The sequence below is a fragment of the Aspergillus welwitschiae genome, assembly GCF_003344945.1.
Source record: "Aspergillus welwitschiae strain CBS 139.54b unplaced genomic scaffold BDQ94scaffold_51, whole genome shotgun sequence".
NCBI lineage: Eukaryota > Fungi > Ascomycota > Eurotiomycetes > Eurotiales > Aspergillaceae > Aspergillus > Aspergillus welwitschiae.
This window is the reverse complement of record NW_020798745.1, coordinates 44,558-63,125: the sequence shown is the minus strand read 5'-3', so window position 1 is coordinate 63,125 and position 18,568 is coordinate 44,558. Positions and strand designations below refer to the sequence as shown.

General features: G+C 50.1%; 8 protein-coding genes and 1 non-coding gene across 9 annotated transcripts; 5 read left to right on the top strand and 4 right to left on the bottom strand.

Annotated features, from left to right (window-relative positions):
- Positions 1-474: 474 nt before the first annotated feature.
- Positions 475-989, top strand: BDQ94DRAFT_175198 (uncharacterized protein; the record flags this gene model as incomplete). The annotated part of the gene is made up of 3 exons (XM_026772469.1): positions 475-598; positions 661-773; positions 879-989. The coding sequence occupies 3 exons, from the start codon at positions 475-477 to the stop codon at positions 987-989; spliced, it is 348 nt and encodes a 115-aa protein (XP_026620907.1).
- Positions 990-1,168: 179 nt separating this feature from the next.
- Positions 1,169-2,406, bottom strand: BDQ94DRAFT_108038 (syntaxin family protein). Its single transcript, XM_026763510.1, has one exon. It carries the CDS (start codon positions 2,277-2,279, stop codon positions 1,497-1,499), a length of 783 nt encoding a protein of 260 aa, XP_026620906.1. The 5' UTR covers positions 2,280-2,406; the 3' UTR covers positions 1,169-1,496.
- On the top strand, positions 2,407-2,843 carry BDQ94DRAFT_107990 (uncharacterized protein). The gene has a single exon (XM_026763509.1). The coding sequence runs from the start codon at positions 2,533-2,535 to the stop codon at positions 2,749-2,751; it is 219 nt and encodes a 72-aa protein (XP_026620905.1). The 5' UTR covers positions 2,407-2,532; the 3' UTR covers positions 2,752-2,843.
- A 2,527-nt stretch (positions 2,844-5,370) lies between these two features.
- BDQ94DRAFT_t247 lies at positions 5,371-5,443 on the top strand. The gene has a single exon. It is a non-coding gene; the product is annotated as a tRNA-Lys (tRNA).
- A 285-nt stretch (positions 5,444-5,728) lies between these two features.
- BDQ94DRAFT_107959 (Het-C domain-containing protein) lies at positions 5,729-8,692 on the bottom strand. The gene is made up of 4 exons (XM_026763505.1): positions 8,433-8,692; positions 8,230-8,377; positions 8,011-8,169; positions 5,729-7,939 (listed from the first exon to the last, which is right to left on the bottom strand). Exons 1-4 carry the CDS (start codon positions 8,527-8,529, stop codon positions 5,899-5,901), a joined length of 2,445 nt encoding a protein of 814 aa, XP_026620904.1. The 5' UTR covers positions 8,530-8,692; the 3' UTR covers positions 5,729-5,898.
- An 854-nt stretch (positions 8,693-9,546) lies between these two features.
- On the top strand, positions 9,547-11,197 carry BDQ94DRAFT_107981 (phytanoyl-CoA dioxygenase family protein). The gene is made up of 2 exons (XM_026763508.1): positions 9,547-9,595; positions 9,657-11,197. Exon 2 carries the CDS (start codon positions 10,102-10,104, stop codon positions 11,056-11,058), a length of 957 nt encoding a protein of 318 aa, XP_026620903.1. The 5' UTR covers positions 9,547-9,595; positions 9,657-10,101; the 3' UTR covers positions 11,059-11,197.
- Positions 11,192-12,330, bottom strand: BDQ94DRAFT_107967 (class I SAM-dependent methyltransferase). Its single transcript, XM_026763507.1, has 2 exons — positions 11,615-12,330; positions 11,192-11,565 (listed from the first exon to the last, which is right to left on the bottom strand). The coding sequence occupies exons 1-2, from the start codon at positions 12,188-12,190 to the stop codon at positions 11,326-11,328; spliced, it is 816 nt and encodes a 271-aa protein (XP_026620902.1). The 5' UTR covers positions 12,191-12,330; the 3' UTR covers positions 11,192-11,325.
- A 1-nt stretch (position 12,331) lies between these two features.
- BDQ94DRAFT_107966 (uncharacterized protein) lies at positions 12,332-12,717 on the top strand. The gene has a single exon (XM_026763506.1). The coding sequence runs from the start codon at positions 12,414-12,416 to the stop codon at positions 12,669-12,671; it is 258 nt and encodes an 85-aa protein (XP_026620901.1). The 5' UTR covers positions 12,332-12,413; the 3' UTR covers positions 12,672-12,717.
- Positions 12,718-14,660: 1,943 nt separating this feature from the next.
- Positions 14,661-18,306, bottom strand: BDQ94DRAFT_107949 (putative importin beta-5 subunit). The gene is made up of 3 exons (XM_026763504.1): positions 17,311-18,306; positions 16,727-17,256; positions 14,661-16,671 (listed from the first exon to the last, which is right to left on the bottom strand). The coding sequence occupies exons 1-3, from the start codon at positions 18,127-18,129 to the stop codon at positions 14,901-14,903; spliced, it is 3,120 nt and encodes a 1,039-aa protein (XP_026620900.1). The 5' UTR covers positions 18,130-18,306; the 3' UTR covers positions 14,661-14,900.
- Between the last annotated feature and the right edge of the window lie 262 nt (positions 18,307-18,568).

The window sequence follows — 18,568 nt, the reverse complement described above, 5'->3', positions numbered from 1 at the left end:
TCGACGAGCAATTCGTCGAACTGGCATTGAGTAATGGCTGCCAACTGATTCACCCGAGGTCGAACGGGACTCTCTTTCCCTGGAATTGATGATTGGCAGTTGGAGGAAGTCTCGGTTGGAGTGGAATGATTTAAATACATGAGGCCGCCACTATCGAGCTACTTTTGGTTCATCTCGATACTATCTACCTATCTATCATATTGTTACATCTAGAGATTGTCACTTGTCTACACGATAATCTCAAAACCACCGTTCGAAATTTTGAGAGTACTCTTTGAGAATTGTAAGTGAACTGCAGTGCACTACTTATCTGGAATTGCTGTCATTAGAAGTGGAAGGAGATGGTAGCTTCATACTACGGGCTCCTCGTCCTCAGTCAACCATCCATTCCCTTCTAATCCTCAATAAAGGAAACATCAAACTAACAATACCATCAATCTCAATCTAGCCACAGCTACAGCTACAATTACCAACATGTCCTTCCTCACCCCCATCCGCGCAACCACCCTCCGCCTCTCCCGCCCTGCCTATGCCTACACCTCTGCAGCAGCCCTCCACACCAGCATTCCCCGCCCAGGTCTGAAGGAATCCGATCACAGTGAGTCCAGTCCCGACCAAAATTTCTCAGACACATTCTCTAATATAGTTAAATCATTGCAGACCGTGAAGACCTTGGCAGCATCTACGAAGCCGAGAAACACGACCAACTGAAAAGCACCAAGGAGGGTAAGGCGAAGTGGAAGCAGGAAATCGCTAGTGATAGTGAGGCGTCGGTAGGTTTCTCTCTATTCTACTCAACAATTCTAACCCCTTCTACGGATTGGGTTGGATTACATTAAAGGGTGATTGATGCTAATGTATTGTTTCAAATGCAACAGGTCAAGGCCGATCGCGGCGAAGTGGACAGTGACGACAAGAACTTCGGAGCCATGCAGGAACGGACGAAAGGGTTGCCGAATAGGGATGGGCCCGTGAACAAGACTCAATAAATTGTTTTTATTCATTCAACAGTACTTATGATGGGTTTAGTCGGTTGGGTTTGTTTGAGAATGTAAATGGAATTATTGTTCTTGCTTCATTCAGTTCCTATTGTTGTTTTTTGGGTCGGGTGGGTTAAGGATGAGTTGTTGGGAGGTTGATGTGATGGGTCATTTGTTGTCTACTTCTAAGGGATATATTCAAATATGGTATTGTGGTATCAAAAGCAGGAGAGATGTATTTGGCTCTGCTATAGAGTAATCAAAGGAATGATATATAGTGTATTCGAAACAGATGCCGATGGGCTGTAAAAGTGTTAAGCTGCAAGCAAATACCTACTCTAACGCCACAGAATCCCTTCCACCCTCCACAATAGAAACTCGATAGCTTAGTAGTATGGACAACTCCAATACAACGCAAATAACGCCATTTCGCCCCGGGGATCATCAATGGAGTAATCCCGCTCCAACAACAAAGTCATGACGAGAAGTATCATATACGAGAGGCTCCACACCCATTCACTTGAGAAGGACGATCAGTATGACGAGGACGATGATCAACCCGATGATTGTCATCATGCTCCAATTCTCGCTCGCACTTCGCCGAAATTTATCCAGCCGGCGTTTGGCCTTGTCTAACCGACCCTGATGCCGTTCCACATGGCCATCCATGTCATCGAGCAACGCAACATGGCCCTCAAGTTCATCACCAATCTGGATACTGAGCTGATGTTGTCGTCCGATGGACTCGCCTAGTCGGTCTAGCTGCTCGTCTTGGTCGCGCATGATCTGCTCATGATGATCGTAGACCTGCTGGTTGGACATTTCGGATGTGTCCACGCCCTGTGGGGAGGGCGAGTCGCGGTATGGCTGGAAGAGATTCCGGCGATTGAGATCGTCCTCTTCGGCGGCGTTATCCATAAACCGGACTGATTTGGAGGAAGGATGTTGCGGGACGGGCTGTTTCAGGTCCGGTGATGACTTCTTGATGTTGGTGAACTCGACGGGATCGTCCGCTGCAGCAGCATCCGAGCCGCGGAATTGGGATGTCAGTTCTCGATACTGGGAGTATAGGTGGTCGAGTTGGTCTCTCATGTCGGTGGCGCTTTCATCGTTGGCTTCTTCTAGCCGTGCGCAGTCGGATTCCACGGCGTCGATGCCCTCTTTCAAGGAGTCGAGGGAGCGTGAGATCTCGCCATCTTGACTGTTGGGTTCTAGGTCGAGCGAGATGGCCCGTTGCCGTTCGAGTAGCGATAACTTGATATGATCGGCAAGAAGCAGGAGTTGCGAAGGGTTTGGCATGGCTGAGCGACTGGGATGGCGTTTGGATGTGCGTGAGGATGGTATGGGGGAAGACCGGATGGAGGAGAGGAGGATGGACAAGGCTGTGAGGTTGTCTTAGCGTCGGTCAACCAGGCAAATGCGGAGATGTCGGAACTGCGGCGACTTGCAGATGACAGGGAAGGGGGGAGAAGTACATCCACGCAGGGACTGCCAGACGATGGAGCAATGGAGTGGATATTACTGAAGCCAGAGGACCAGCCGGGTGGATGGAATGGATAACCAGAGGGCCTCGTTCTCGGCAGATCTGCCGCTTCCGCCGCCATCGTCTCCATTTCCCATATCTCGCCGTCATTCATCGTTATCCACATTCATTCCTCTCTTACTCTCCCCCGCAATGGCCTCACTTTCCTCACGTCCACCTCCTGCGGTCACCCTCCCCCTGAGTTTTTGTTCTTTCTTTAGTCAAACTTTCGTGTCAGCCACCGTGTAACTTTCTGAGATACATGGGTGTTCGCTTTGTGCTATTGTTTCATCGTCCCACCCCTGTGGCATCTGGACGGTCGGTCCCTTCATTTCTGGCCCCCCTGTGCAGGACGACTTCGATCGGCGCAGGAGCCCGTGGCTTAACAATATAAGCTGAACCCTTCCTGCGTGGGAAGGGGGGTTTGGAAATATGACGAGCATCACCCTCGATGAACTGCTCGCGATGGAGGCGAACTGCGACCGGGACGAAGTTGTCGACTTGCGCTCACTAGAACTGGTCTCCAGCTACGATGACCACCTCATGTGCCCGATATGTCACTGCCCTTTCGTTCGCCCCGTGCGCCTTCAGTGCGATCATGTCTTCTGTCAGAAGTGTTTAAATACTGCCATCACTGCGTTTTCCGCCAGTCGAGACGACTTCACCTGTCCCACCTGCCGGACCCCCACGAGGGGTGTCTACCTCAACGTGCCTCGTCTGCTACTCAATATGTGTGATGATATCGAAGTGCGATGTCCTTTTCGGGATGAAGGTTGTGAGGAGATTATACCAAGAGGTCATATTCAGTCTCATGTCGACAAGTATTGTGGCTACAGGCTCATGAAGTGTCCGGATAGCTCTTGCAACAAGACGACCCGGAAGAAGGACCTCAGTTCTGAGGGTCGGTGCTTGCATGAGCTTCAACGCTGTCTACGATGCGACGAGTACGTCGCGGAACAAGACTACGAGGTATGGGAGTTGCCTTCATACCATAGAATACTGCTAATCAGATTTCTTTGCCTACAGGAACATGTCAAGGATCTATGCCCAAGTCTTAAAACAACATGTCCCGACTGCCAGATAAACGTCCTACGGAAATCACTGCGGGAACACATCGACTCCTGCCCCGAGGTTGTCCATCCTTGCGCGGCCTCGAAATACGGCTGTCCCGTCAAGGTCAAGCGTGCAGACCTGACGACACACGAACAGACTTGTCCGCTGATAGCCATGGGCCCGTATTTTGAAGCGCAGAATGCACGACTCGATTCTCTTGAACTTACCATCCGTCACCTTCAACAGCGGAACGAGATTTTCGAGGACGGAATTTCCAACATCCGCTCGACATTAGCCCAGTCGACTCGTACTCTAGCCGAGCAAGATCCCCCGACAAATTCCGATGCCCCTCGTCGACGAGATTCGGCAAGCAATCAATCTCAGATCGACAGCTCTAACCTCTATACTGCCACTACAACGAACTACTTACTCTCCCTCCACGAGTCTCTTCGCGAAGAGGTCGGACAGCTCTCCAACGCCATCACGGATCTAGACGCCCGCGCTAGCATGGCTCTCATGAACGAATGTCTTCGCTTAAAAGAAGACATGGCGCACACCAATGCAGCCGTGGGCAGCATTCGCATGCAGGTGCAGTGGCTCTTGAACCCTCGTCTGCATCAGGGCCAGCGAGCAGGTGCACGTCCAAACAACGCTAGTGGCAGCAACGGCAGCCCTGCGTCTGCGTCCGGGCCAAGTAGTGCCGCTGGTCCTTCTACTGCTTTTCTTCGACCGCGGAGACTCAGCGATAGCGGACGAGAGGGGACCAAACTATGATAGACAGCACTCGGTCCATTCCATTGGTGCTTTGTAAATGGGTAAACGCTTTTTCTTACTCCCCATGATTCTTTTCCTTCGCCGTCCACTTGGAGCCCACATACATGTGGTTAATGACTCGGTGCTTGGCGAATGCATGGTTGCGACATGATGTGATAATGATATCCTTTTGCTTTTTTCTTTGGCCTTATCGGTTCTGGTTGTTCCTCTCCTTCCATACCTGCAAGTGCAGGTCATATGTGGTGTGGCTAAGTGCCTTTATGTGCATACACATAAAATACAGATATCCGGCGGGGATATGTCTCATAATGCACTCTTGCTATGTGTGTTGTTGCACTGTACATACGTTTCCAGTTCTGAATGTATATACTAGACATTCCGGGTGTCTTAAACCAATACTATTTACACAATATCCGCTAGTTTGCTAGGAACTTACTGATTACTACTCTGTACTATACCAGCGAAAATAATGTCCACTACTCCTCTCCAAACCTAACAACAACCCCATGCGGACGTAATAGAGAAGACATGCATACTAATCTAGTCATCCCACTGCCCTACTCACCAATTGCTATTCCTTACTACCATCCCAGTACCACGTACTGGTGCTACTTACTCACAGCAGACAGAAGAAGAAAAAGAGGCACCACAACCACCGCAACCGGCAGACCCTATATTCCCCCCAACAAAAAAGAAAAAGAAAATAAAAAAGTAGAAAACAAGAAGACAAGCCGAATGCGGGTGTCGAAAATTGATATTTAAATACTTGATTCTTTTATTACTAATTATCATTTTGATCTAAGAAAACGAATATCATATATTACATAACTCTTCGAGATAACCATGTAGTAATAGCTTAGTGAATAGTAACTTCTGATATGATCCAGCTTCTGTCCCGTGACTTTTAGACACACACACACACACACCTATTGTATATATCCGACTCCCAACGAAGTATCTACTGTTCTACAACCAAAATGTCAACCCAACCTTTCCCAATTCTTGATATGCCAATTTTAAAAATCGACTATCACCGAACTAGCCCGGCTAGCTCAATCGGTAGAGCGTGAGACTCTTAATCTCAAGGCTGCGGGTTCGAGCCCCGCGTTGGGCTTTCTTTTTTGTTTGATTTTTGCCTCGCAAGACCCTTGGATACTAGAGCTAGCCTGGCTTTGGTTGTTAAGGGGGTTGATATTTTTGCGTTCTGAGCCGGGGCGGAATTCTGTGGGTTCGAGTAAAATAACTAGGCTTTGGCTTCGGTGAACTACTAGTTAAAACTAACTGCTGGGCAGTCTGTATCTGCTTTTAGGGATAGCAAAGTGTTATCTATGGTATTGTAACTAGTGTATGTTCGTGCTGTAGGGGGTTACTATTATTTATTTATATAATAGGTTGGTTGGGCTTTGCTAAGACGAGAGTTTACTGGTATGAGTCTGCTATAGGGTGCGTTGAAGATCTAGATGTTACATGACTAAGTGAAGAGAATATAATTTCTGCGGAGACTCCGAAAATCATATCAGTCTATTGCATGCTAAAATAAAGTAGTACACTTGCCAGCCTAGCGATTCATCAATAGTTCCCTCCATAATAGTCCTGACCATGTCCGTTCCCGCGTCCATAACTCGAATAAGAACTGTAAGACTGCTCCTCGTAACCTTCAGGCGGGCCCGGAGGAGGAGGGGTGCGACCAGGTGATGGGTAATGATGATGATGGTGACTGTGATGATGTTCTCCATGGTGCCTTCGCTGACTTCCATTGTAGTCATCATAGCCGCCGTAGTTGCCAAAGTCAGAGGGAGGGGGAGGGGGTGGTTGATATGATTGCTCCTGGCTGTGATAGTACTGACTCTGACTCTGGCTCTGGTATTGGTGCTGGTAGCTGTTGTACTCCTGGTGCGAGGACTGGTGATGCGTAGTATATTGGGACTCCTCACGAGACTCATACCGAGTTGGGTTCTCTGCTTCTTCGGTCTCGCCTCTCGTGCCACCACCAACCACCAGACCGGAGAAGGCGCTGTTCAACTTGTTGAGGTTGGAGATCCCCGGAATGGGAAGGCTGGACAGCTTGTCCCAGGGGAGAGGAGAAGAGCCTTGCTGTTGCTGCTGCTGCTGAGGCGGACGCTGCTGCTGGGATCCGTGGCTATGTCCTGCAGCGCCAAAACCCCCGCCGTGTGAGTGTGAATGACCCTCCTCACCGGTGCTGTTCTTTCCCTGTCTTACTCCCTCAGCGCTGAGAACATCGTTCAGGTCGGCGCCACGGTCCGGTCTGGAGTCAACCCAGGCTTGCACGGCTTTGAACATTGTGCGGTGGGCTTCGTTGTTCATGTTGCGCAGCGCTGGGTGGTGGAACACCTTCAAACAATCTTCCAATACCTGGTCATCGGAGACGTCCAGGTTCTGCCAAGCGTACAGAACCCGAGGCGCGACGTACTTCAGGATAGCGGAGGCTACCTGACCAGCTGGCTCATTGAGAATGTTGGAGAAGTGGTCCTTGGAGAGTAGCGAATGGGTAGGATCCGTGCAATTGGGGTCAGTCCACGGCTCATACTGGTGCTTTCCGGAGGCATCAATCACTCCGGAAGATCCAGCTTGCAAAGACTTGGAAGCGGCGTTGATGAGGGGGCGGATGAACGGTGCCAGTAGAGACATAACGAAGACGGTCAATGTCTCAGTGATCTTCTCAACGATTGCCTCCAACCCAGGAATCTTCTCGATGATCGACGCAAGCTTGCGGACAACTTTGTCTCTGAATTCAAGGATGGGATAGATCTGGGCAATGGTCTTGCTGGGATCGAAGTCCTGTAGAGCCGATCCGGACTGGGAATTTTCTCCAGGTCTTTCATTTTCGTTAGCCCTGTACGTTGGGACCTCGTCATCGAATCCTCTACTACGCGGAGCGCTATAGTCATCCACCTCCCTAGAGACACCGCGCGTAGTGTAACCAGAACGAGCACCATAAGACCGGTTCGCAGACTCCTGAGCTTCGGAGCGACGCTTAAGCTCCTCCGCCTCCTCCACCAGATCCTTTGTACCGGGGATATTTCCCAGAAGACCAGTGAAAGCACCAAGGGACCCGCCAGAGGAATTTGCCTCCGCATCTCCGAGAGCAATGTCCATCTCGTTGACTTCCGACTGAGTAAAGTGATCGTTGGCTTCTCCCAGCACAGAGTGGAAAAAGTCAACCATACCGAACGTTCCAGTCACAAGCGGAAACACACGGTGACCACGGACATTCATCTGAGTGTTCACACCAGTGTGAGGGAAGACATTGCGGAAACCCATCTCACGAAGCGCAAGTTCAATATAATTTGTATGCGCTGCGAAATCTTCCAACGTGTGGAGACCCTGGCCCAGACACCGAAGCGCTTCGCAGAGATCTTCCTCGTTTCCTTTCTTGCTTCCATGGGTATATGTGCGTCCGTAATGAATGCTGCGAGCCAAGCTATACTTGATGTAAGCAGAGCTGGTAGCCCATCCGCCCTCCTCGTTCGCAATGTAGTTCTTCATTCCGGTCTCGGGGTCGATATCCAGCTCGACCTGGCGGACAGGGCCTCGCAGTCGTTGGTCGAACTCGCGAGCATCCTGATTATCGGCGTAATCCTTAGGGTTACTGCGGAGATGAAAACATAAGCCCGCATTCAAATACGACCACAACATACGAAAGACAGGAGATAGACATACTCAATATGCTCCTCAGGACGATAAACACCCAGCCTCTCTGAAGTGACTTCAAATTCAGCCGTCGCATAGCCAAACGTCATGAAAGACAGAATCCAGACCAGGATCCGAATAGTCTCAGCCGGGAGACTCTTCAATGTACCGACGTCCATAGCTTGTGAGCTAACAGCAAAGGAATTCAATCAGCCCGAGTTACCGTCAACTACTGGCAGAAATACTCACTAATCGCGCAACCAGTTACCAAAGTACACGCGCTTGACCATCATGGAGGTCCACTTATGGCCCTTGATGAAAGCGATGGTTTTGAGCATATCCTCGATATCTCCATGACGCCAGTTCTTGCCTTCAACAGCCGAGATCGAAGCGATGTCTGCAAGTGTTAGTAAAAAGATGACGCACGCTGAAAATATTAGAGGAAAGCTTACTTCCAGCTCCAAAAGCCCAGGTCTGGGTGGGAAGAAGAACAAGCAGCAGACCCAGAACGAGCAGGGCGTGAGTGCCCAAACTCATTCTCGGAGCCATAGCTGTAGGTATTGTTCTGCGGGGACTGTAGTAAAAAGAAATGACAGGAAAGAGTCTAGAAGAATGATAGGCTGCAGAAGGGGAGGACGTGCATGCAGAAGCGAAGGAGGGGGGAAGATAGTAAAAGAAAAAAAGCCGAGAGTTATCTTATCTGCAGAATCAACTGACAGAAGGAGCTAGTTAGTTGGACAAAGACAAGCGGGCCAAATTGGGAGAAGCTCAAACGGCACGAGAGCGAGGGGTACGTAGTCCGTTAGTAGTGATTTGATGAACTTGTGTGTCATCGATCTGCAACCGGTGACCAAGCTAGAACTAGATTGATAGATCTAAAGGACTTTGACGGAGGAGGGGTGAAAAGACCCTGAATGCCCCGCTATCCAGTCAGTGGGAGACCGGATCATTGCGATGATATGATCTGTTGACGGTGGCTTAGAGGCCGTAAGCTCGGCTGTGAGCCCTCCCACTCTTTCAGATGACACTTCTGTGCCAGCCAGCCAGCTGAAAATTCGCATACCATAAATACAAGCGAGGTGTTGTTTTTCATTCCCGTGAAGTGGTTTCAGTGGGAGCCATGGGCGTTGTCGGTGGCTTTGCTTGGCATTACTTCATCTGACCATTGTTGATGTTTTTTTTTCCCTCAACGGGATTGAAGTTAGTATACTGATGAGGTACAGAGTACATGTTTACGCGATAAACAACACATATAGAACCACACCATCACCCTCCTCAGCGTATAACTATGCAAAGTAGCGAAAGGATTATTGTGTAAGCATATTCATTCATTCCGCTCAGTCACCGCAGTCACCGCTATCGGGACGGGGCTTGCCAAGCGATGGCTTTCGTCATATGGCCCTTGCTCTGTTGATCGTCATTCTCGGATGTTGGGAAAGTGGGCCCTTTTCACCAGCCACTGGACTCGTTTCGTCCACTGTATTTTTCATCGCTCATCGTGACTGAAATCTCCGCTGAGCAATGAAATGGATTGTTTGTTTGCATGACAATACTGGTTCTTTTAAACGAGACTACCTTGTATACTAGCCCACTGAATGTAACCATGGAATGAAAGGTCAGTGCAGCCAGCTTACTTTACTGCAAGTTCTTCCCCGCCCTGATGACTGATCGATCAGGGATTAATTTGTGCCCGCCGCGGGGTAATCAATCAATCAGCGCCGGACTTGAGCCCATTACTCAGAACTACCCCAGTAACCACACTAGTTATCAGTGATTTAGCTGAACTTTTCAATGCTTATCAGACCACACAAAAACAAAGCAATTCTACTTCAGGTGAAAGGGTAACATGTGCTGACAGACAAGGTAGCATCGCGTATACCACATTGTTGTGTAATGAGAACAACAATAACCCATATACTAGTCAACTACCAGTGATAGAAGACGCCTTATATATATACCATTGTCCCAATCTCAATCCCATATCTCTTGTAGTTCACTCCGAGTGGAATAATCTTTTCTTCCCCGCCTAGCTCACTCCCCCGCCATCAGCCCGACATAACCACCACCACTACTCATTTTCACTCAACAATCACCACCACTCCAACAGCAAAAGCTACTACAATGTCATCAACTCCTCACCTCAGCGCCCTCCAACGCGACGGCTTCGTCGTGATCCCGTCCCTCCTAACGCCCACCGAAATCGCCCACTACCGCACCATAGCCACCCACGCGACCACGCTCACCCGGACAGGAAAATGGCCGCACTTCCGCACCGTACCGAAGCAATTTCCTCCCTGGCCCACGACCCCACCGCCAGCCTCGGAAGGCGGAATCTGGGGTGTGCAGCACCTCCTGCACCCTGAGATGCCGGGACGGAGTGAATTCGCCAAGTTCTATTTCTCGGAGAAGGTGCTTGCCGTGGCGGAGGAGTTACTTGGTCTGACATCAGACACCAACACTAGCACCAATGGTGATGCTCCCGAGCCACTCGTAATGGAACTCTTCAACCTGCTCGTCGCGCCCGAAACCAAAGACTTCGAACTTCGCTGGCACCGCGACGACATCCCCGAGACCGCGACCCCGGAGGAAGAACTAAAGATGCTGCAGGCCAAGAGTCCCAATGGGAAGCAGTCGCACGCGCAGTATAATCTGGCGCTGTGTGCGGATTCATCCTTGATTGTGATTCCGGGGTCGCATCGACGGGTGCGCACGGAAGTGGAGCGCAATGCAGCGCCATATGAGCCGGAGTTGCCGGGGCAGTTGGTGGTGGAGTTGAAGCCTGGTGATGCGGTCTTTTATGATAGTAATATTTTGCATCGCGGGGTGTATAAGTGTAAAGAGGAGGGAGGGGAGGAGACGAGGCTGACGCTGCATGGCAGTTTGGGGTTGAATGCGGCGGGTTTGGCGGCGGAGGAGGATAAGAAGGTAAGGGCTACGGCGGTGTTGCAGCATGGGGTCGGGGCGTGGGTGCATCGGGAGGATGCTGCTTTTGGGATTGGGGAAAGGGCGGAGAGGATGCGTGCGAATCTGGTGGCGATGGGGAGTGGGGAGGGGGTTGGGTATTCTTTGCAGGGTTGAGAGGGGTGCGTTGAGGGTGAGTGTGTTTTGTAAATAAAGAGGACGGCTATGAATATTAGACATAGGCATAATGTGCCACCGAAACTTCTATTCATTAAGCATGCATATGCATCGAGCTCGAATATCAAGAACATTCATATATATGCCCAGAAAGAGGGTATCGTCATAAAGAAGAACAATGTATCCGCCGCTGTTTTGACGCCAGAAATGTAAAAGAGCAAAGGCATAAGGCATTCACGGCCGTCACATAGTCTAATCGTATCGTCATCATCCGTCTAATGGTCGCTGTCCATACACATAATGGAAGAAAATGTAGATATGATAGGTGGAACTTGCAAGCTCCGCATGCACCTTCTTCACGAAAGCTTGAGCCTCTTCATACGAGTAACCCAGGACCCGAGTCCAGAGAGCTAGCGTATATGGCTCGACCGAGTCGTATAATATCAGTTTCCCTACTCGTCCGATCTCTTTTAGACGAGGGGACTTTGGCCACGTGCCTACAGGACACTGCTTCAATTAGCTGGAATTTCGACCCAAATCTTTATAGCAGACTGACCTTGTAGATATCATCCACAACGTTGACAAAACCAGCGCGTTGCATGTAACCCTTCACTTCAGGAGCAATGTTCATGCGCCTGCCGAATTTCGTACTTGACTCTTCCAGCTTCTGCTGCAGCTCCCTCACCATAACAGCATCTTTGCAGGTGCCGTCGTCGGAATGTATCCACGTCTCGGATTCTTGGATTTCGACCCAGCCGCCGGGCTTCACGTTTTCGTAAGCCTGACGAAGGAGCTGGCCCCAGTCGGCGATACTGCCACCTAAGCTGCGAGCATGGATATAGTCGAATGGCTCATTGCCGATGTAGGCCCAGTCACTTTCCGCGTCGTCAACCAGAAAGCTACAATTGGGCGGCGCCCACTTGGGCTGAATTGGACTAAGGTCGGTGCCCACAATCTCCGCGTTGGGAAAGTCTTCGGCCATTTCCAGCGCCCAGATGCCTGTCCCAGTGCCGATATCCAGAATGCGCTGAGGGTCGCCTATCGGGGCACGATATAGGTCGCCTCCCAAGAGGAGCTTGAAGGCATGATGCATTAAAGTGAGGCGGTCCTGCTCTTCTTCGTCGTTGGGCATGGGATATTGCCCATAGCGGTAGGCGTGATACCGGCGGCCATTTTCGTAACAGTAATCTCGTACGGACGATGTTATTGAAATATTGGATTCGATAATTGATTGTTCATCTATGAGGGAGTCTTCGTCGCTTGTCTGTAAGAGTCAGTTTGAACACTGCGATTGTGCATAATCATCTCGGATAAATGAGAAGAATTGTCTGAGATTTGCATAAAACGCATCACGCATGAGCCATACACAAAGCCGCGAGCACCGCATCAAATTTATCGATGTCTCAGTCAAAGCGCCCAGTGGCTGCATAAGTAACCGGAAAATCTCGCAAAAGCAGAAAACATATAAATTGCGTATAACCGTCAGAAAGATGGGGGGACTGTCTTACATCTACCTGGATATGTTCCTCCGAATCTGGCTGTGGCATGTTTGGAATGACGGGCGGAGACAATGCGGGAGGGGGCGTGAAGAGGGAGTGAGGAGAGAGGAATAAGTGGGATCTTTAAACGATGACACCCGCAGCTGTCGGTTTAGTACGACAGGGAGTTGAGTAGTTAGCGAAAGAAAGATAAATGTAATTAAGAAGTTAGATAAATAAGTGATGGAGCAAGAAGTGGGAAAGAAACAGAGCAAGGACAGAGCAAGCGCAGCAATCAGCCCAACTAAGAGAAAGAGAGAGCGAGAGAGAGAGCTTCAGGCAATGGCTACTTGACTAGTCAACTACTACTACAAGATAGGATAACTAAAGTTCCAGGTAAGATACGGGTAACTGCGGCACGGACAGGGGGAGGCGGTCCCGGGGAACAGGCCCTCGGGTCGGTGAGCACATAACATGAAGGTAGTCAGTCAGTCTAGCTGAAGTCTAGCTTGGTGCCAGGGCTCTGGGTCGGGGTTGACGCCCGGTATTGCTTGGTATCGTCAGTCACTTTCTCAATCCCGTCCTTTTTTGCTCCCTCCATTGGTCGGGGTCTTTTCCGGACTGCCATCATCCCTATGGAGAATTGGATCACTTCCCTACTAACTAAAGTTACTAAAATGTATTCTACTTTTAACTAACTCTCTTTCTTGCCAGCACAGTTAGATGCTTTACACAGATTGGTCCAAACAGCCTGCAGTTGCTAAAGTACTTACTAGTGTGTGCCCTAAATGATTTGGAATTGATCCTCTCCCTCCAGGCTTCCCAATCCCCTCACTCTGGTTCCACGCTAGTTGGGATCTCAGCTGCGTAGTTTATGTAACCTCAGACAAATTTTCTCCGCACGCTTGTGGATGTGGCTGTAGCTAACTATTTACTAGTGATTAATTTTACCAAGAAAATATACAAGCGACTGGGATTAACCTGAAGCAAATACCATGGTAATCACCTCTACACAACAATGATGGATAAATATTCATAAAATATCGTATATGAACCCAACTTCTACAGAGGAAGATAATAATAAGTCAAGTGTAGCAGTTTCCCAAGGCTGGCAGCCAAGCTCTCCCCCCCTCCTCCTCCCCAGCCCCGCTCCCCCGTGACGGCTGGTCCCGTTTCGGGATCCCAATCACGCCAGTTGATCAGCCACTTCATCGCATGCAGCTACGTACTAACTAAGCAGATAAACCAACTTAAGTGCTGATGCTCTGGGTCGGGTCTATTCAACCTAGTCACGATGGGTCTTTCCACTAACGATAGTTAGGCGGAAAAAAAAGGTATGATAACATGTCTAACAGTAAGCGAGAAGAAGAGGGTGCAAAACCAAACCTAGTCTACTAAGTACTAACTCATCCAACCTTACTAACTGCTAAGTCTGAGGGTAAAATAGCCGAGGACAAATGACACAAACCCCAATACTTACTTAACCTATTTGTGCGATGAATGTGAAACGTACACAGAATGATAAGGATGCTCCAGTGGTAGTACTGCAAATGCGATAGTCAAGTCCATTACCTGCCAGTTGGTTCCCAGGGATCTTACACATGCGAATTAATTAAAGAAAAAAAAAAAGATCCCTCCTGCGGTGAAGCCGTTCTCTACTGTAGACCCACAAAAACTGACCGTGCCCGCCACTCTCTAAATCAGCACTTCTATCAACTGGTTCATGAGCAATCTATCTTTTTTCAAGTAATGTGCTCTGTAGTAGGCCTTGAAGGCGAGTACTCATAGACTAACTGCAACGTTCATACCAACCTTCTTATGGGGCAGCAGACACCTGGATCACTGGATGGCCTAGTACTTAGTGTGTGCACTAGGGATATTCTTCCTGCAGGAAGCATCATCGTTCGCCCACAACCCCCCCTCAAGACCAAGCCCGAAGGAGTAAATGCATGACCATCGGAATGACCCGGACAACCGGCTACGTGTTGGTTTGTTGTCAGCTGCAGGTATCCAGCTAACTACTAGCATGTAGACTAAATGCTAGGTGAAACACTACAGGAATGGTGCATGGCTCCGTTGACGTTTCTTGGGTCACGTCGGACTATTTTTGACTACCAGATAGATGGATCATACGGAACTGCTGGATCAAGCGCGCTGCCTCGTCGGCACTAGCAGTATTCATTGCGACCACTGATGTATCGCTTGTTCATACAATCATTAGGTGTAACCTATGCGAAGCATTCAACACGTTTCATATGTGATTCCCAGCGTCGGCTGAGGGGGGACATAAATAGAACATTAAAAAAAGAGAAGGTAACATTTGCCCATAATATGGTATCACCTATCGACAGCTGACAAGCCGGATCAGTTCAAACTTTGCAGCTTCTCCTGCTCTGCCGGAGTCAAGGCTGCATAGAGCTGCTCGAACTCAGGCTTAGTGGCTGCGTCACGGAAGAAGTCCATCAGGAAGGCCTGCGTTTCGTCGTCGCGTCTGCGTACCCCGAACACACTTTCAGATCCGCCCTCGCCGAATGCCATCAGCTCTTGCTTGGTGACACCGAGATTGAGATCAAGGGTGTTGCCGGGCATATCTTCCCATTCGTCGTCGTCATCGCTATCTTCTTCCTCCAGAGCAGCCGCTGTGGCCGCATCGATTTCCTTGCTGCCCGATGCAGCAGCCAGCTCCTCAACAAGAACCTTGACTATCTTCAACGGAGCCGTCACCGTAGTGTATCGATCAGGGTTGTTGCGAGTCTGGGATCGCGTCTTAATACGGCCAGTGTCCTGGATAATGAGATCTCCCTTGACCTGCACCTGGGACAAGCGAGGGTCTCCCAGCCTGTACAGTGTTGCCAGTGCAATGATATTCTGTTTGATTTCATCGTAGCCAGCAAAGTTGACCGAGTTCTCGAGCCACTTGCTCAGCACTATGGGAAGTCCACTCTGGCCGCCGATATCGACTTGCGCAAGGAAGTCCACAACCTCACGTGCGCTGATCAGGGTGAGTCGTGCAAATACAAGAATCAGACTCTGGATGAACTGAGCCTGCTCCGCAGTAGCCAGTCGCTGGGCCACGGCACGGAGAAGCTGCGGTAGATAGGGGCCGAGACGTTCGGAGCCGGCCTTTTCAACTAACTCCGCAGCCAATTGACCAACCTCTGTCGCCGCATTGTCATCAACAGAAGGTCCGAGTAAGCGGTCAATTATGATCAATGCAACTTCAGTTGCTTCTTTACCGCTCTGCGGGTCTCTCCAGGCGACAAACTGGTTGAAGTCATGAGAGAGCATATGGCGGACTGCTTCTGTCGCCGGACGGATCAGCTCCGCGTCGGACGAATCGAGCAGCAGGCGGTTTAACTTCGGCATGACCGTTTCCACGAAGCCGGCTGGCAAGGGTTCCAATGCTCCTTCAGCAAGAGCACGGAGAAGGTCCGCAGCGAAGTTAGTCAGAGCGTTTTCCTGTGTGAGGTTGCCGACGTCGATTGCCCCGGTCAGGGAAGGAAGAACCTTCTCGCATAGTCGAACGAAAGCCTCTTCCCCGTTCTCTGCGATAGCTTCAACTATGTCCTCGAATGCTTCCGTGACGATCATCGTCAATTGGAAATTGGTGGCTCCGCTGCTGGCAACATTGAACAGTAGATCAATAGCGGTCGACGACAGAACGACAGTTGGGTGGACCATGATCGTATCGCGGAGCGTTTCAGCAATAGTAACCTTCAGGTCTTCACCCTCTGACTGGTCAGACAGGTCATGTGCGGATACGAACTGCGACAGTGCTGAAACAATAGCAACTTGGAGAGGGACCGTCGCACTGGGGGGAAGCGAGGGCATAAGGTCCTGCAGTGCTCGAATACAAGCGACCCTGACCACTTCAGACTCATCTTCGGTGATTGCTTTGATGGTAGCCTCGAGGTAAGATGCAGCCGTCTGCTGGAAGGAGTCGCCGGCAACCTGGCACAGAATTCCGGCGATGAGGTAGCCCCGCGCTCTCAAAAGATCTTCTGGTTGCTGGATGGAATACTGAATGAAGTTACTGATTCCACTAGCCAAGCCGGCGGGTATATCTTGCGAAACTTCGTTGAAGTCCCGGAGGAGCTGATTAAGAATGTAGAGGGCCGATTCTTTCAATTTCCACCTTCACAGAGAGGTTAGTCTTCGTTTGAAGCGTCAGGGAAAGGAACATAACTTACGTAGAGGACACATCGGAGAACACAGTGTTCAGGTACGCGTGGAGACCCTCAACCGTCATGGTCTTGAGCCATTCACCAAGCTTGATCACCAAATCTCCACTGCATGTACGGGGCGTGTAGTTGGCAGTAACCGATGTCTCCTCCGAGAGGAACAGAGACACATCGATATCCCATAGGCCCTCTTCCTCTGATGTGATCTGAGCATAAGAGGTCGCCAGTTTCATGATTTCGGGAAGCCAACTTGTCGTTGCCGCAGATTGCCCAGCATTCTGTAGCTGCTGTTGGAGCTCGGCCTTGACCGGCGGCGCCTTTAGGAGCGTCTGAATTAGATCAAGTTCCTCCAGAACCAAGAAGTCCAATGTATACGGGAGCCCGTCGACATCCTCCATACGGCCCTGCCTCTCATCCTCGATGTAGAACTCATGGTAAGCGGACTGGATGTTCGAAAGCTCGGTCCAGATAGTGGAAAAGTATACGGGGCTTTGAGCCGCCAACAGACCCGGGAATACCATGCGAATTTTCATCAAGGTCTAGCAGGTCAGCGATTAGCGTGAACCAGCAAAGGGGGCAGAATGGTTATATACCTTGACCACTTGCAATTTCAATCCAATGACACCTCTCCACTTGGAGGGTACCTCAGCGTCTTTAGATTCTTCTTGTGCACTAGGAGCTTGTGGTAAAGGTGCCTCCAGGGTAGAAAGGAAGAATGGAGACCAGCCACCAAGTACTTCGTCCATGAACCCTTTGACAGCCGCCTTGTGCTGCTCGAGGACCATTTCCAAAGTATCAAAGCAGGCCCGGAAAACTGCAACAGCCAATGCTCTCAGCATCGGCTTTCTCGACTCATTCGTAGCAACATTGTAGAGGCTAGTAACGAGATCCCGAGCAACATTGAAGAACTGTTCCTCACTGAATCCAGTGTCCACCAGATCCAACAGAACCTTTAGTGCACCGTGAAGCGCACTGGCGGTGCTGTTGCCATCGTTTATAATGCGAAGCAAATCAGGCAATAGTTCTGGCCACTGCTCGGGGAAGTCGGCGCTGGCAATCTTGCTGACGGCATAACTGGCAGACGATTTGACCTTGCGCTCCGGAGTCTCGGTAACGGTGGCTAAGTCCAGCAGCGCTCGTCGAAGCTGGGCCTTGTTTGCATCGCTGACCAGAACTTGGCCTTTGAATTCATCGAGGACTGGTGACCAGGATGCGGCTATGAAGGTCCGAAGAACGGAAATGGCAGACTGGCGGAGGTTGGTGGGAACGGAATCGTGAGAGGCTATGGCCGCAAGTGTTAGAGGGAAAGTCTCGTTGGAATAAAGGCGTAGAAGCTGGAGCTCAGCAGACTTTCTGGTATCGGAGACCGGCGACTGAGTGTCTGCGAGCAATGTCAGGAGCTCTTGCTCCATGTTGATAGGAGAACGTAGGTGAGTAGACGGGAGTGTCGATAGAGGGGTGTAGTCAACGAATGGTTTAACAAGGGGCCTGGATCTGAATTCAAGCCCAATCTTCGGAGTCCTGGCGTTTGAGATCACAGCAGACGGCTCCGTTAAACCACACTATTGGTAACACGAGTATCCAGGTAGATTGTTCAAATCAATATCAATCGCGAAATGTCGCGTCGTGGAGGGGCAGAAGACGAGCGGGAAAAGGGAGGCGGTGAGGGGTAGAATTTCCCCCAAATCAATTTCCAGTTTGGTTTGGTTTGACTTGTTCCCGCCGAGATACATGGGTAGCAACTGAGACACAACTAACTACGGAGTATAGGTAGGTTATTAGCGCTTGCTGTCAACCAGACTATCGAACCCTCCCTCATCCTTGTCCAGCTATGGTTATAGTGTGCTGTAC

Coding starts and splice junctions, on each gene's coding strand:
- BDQ94DRAFT_108038 (XM_026763510.1), bottom strand. CDS start 2,279: ATGCCAAACCCTTCGCAACTCCTGCTTCTTGCCGATCATATCAAGTTA.
- BDQ94DRAFT_107990 (XM_026763509.1), top strand. CDS start 2,533: ATGGATAACCAGAGGGCCTCGTTCTCGGCAGATCTGCCGCTTCCGCCG.
- BDQ94DRAFT_107959 (XM_026763505.1), bottom strand. CDS start 8,529: ATGGCTCCGAGAATGAGTTTGGGCACTCACGCCCTGCTCGTTCTGGGT. Junction 8,378..8,432: donor CTGGGCTTTTGGAGCTGGAA/GTAAGCTTTCCT, acceptor TAACACTTGCAG/ACATCGCTTCGATCTCGGCT. Junction 7,940..8,010: donor CGTCCTGAGGAGCATATTGA/GTATGTCTATCT, acceptor TCATCTCCGCAG/TAACCCTAAGGATTACGCCG.
- BDQ94DRAFT_107981 (XM_026763508.1), top strand. CDS start 10,102: ATGTCATCAACTCCTCACCTCAGCGCCCTCCAACGCGACGGCTTCGTC.
- BDQ94DRAFT_107967 (XM_026763507.1), bottom strand. CDS start 12,190: ATGCCCAACGACGAAGAAGAGCAGGACCGCCTCACTTTAATGCATCAT. Junction 11,566..11,614: donor TTGTGGATGATATCTACAAG/GTCAGTCTGCTA, acceptor TAATTGAAGCAG/TGTCCTGTAGGCACGTGGCC.
- BDQ94DRAFT_107966 (XM_026763506.1), top strand. CDS start 12,414: ATGAGCCATACACAAAGCCGCGAGCACCGCATCAAATTTATCGATGTC.
- BDQ94DRAFT_107949 (XM_026763504.1), bottom strand. CDS start 18,129: ATGGAGCAAGAGCTCCTGACATTGCTCGCAGACACTCAGTCGCCGGTC. Junction 17,257..17,310: donor TGAAATTGCAAGTGGTCAAG/GTATATAACCAT, acceptor CTGACCTGCTAG/ACCTTGATGAAAATTCGCAT. Junction 16,672..16,726: donor TTCTCCGATGTGTCCTCTAC/GTAAGTTATGTT, acceptor CTCTCTGTGAAG/GTGGAAATTGAAAGAATCGG.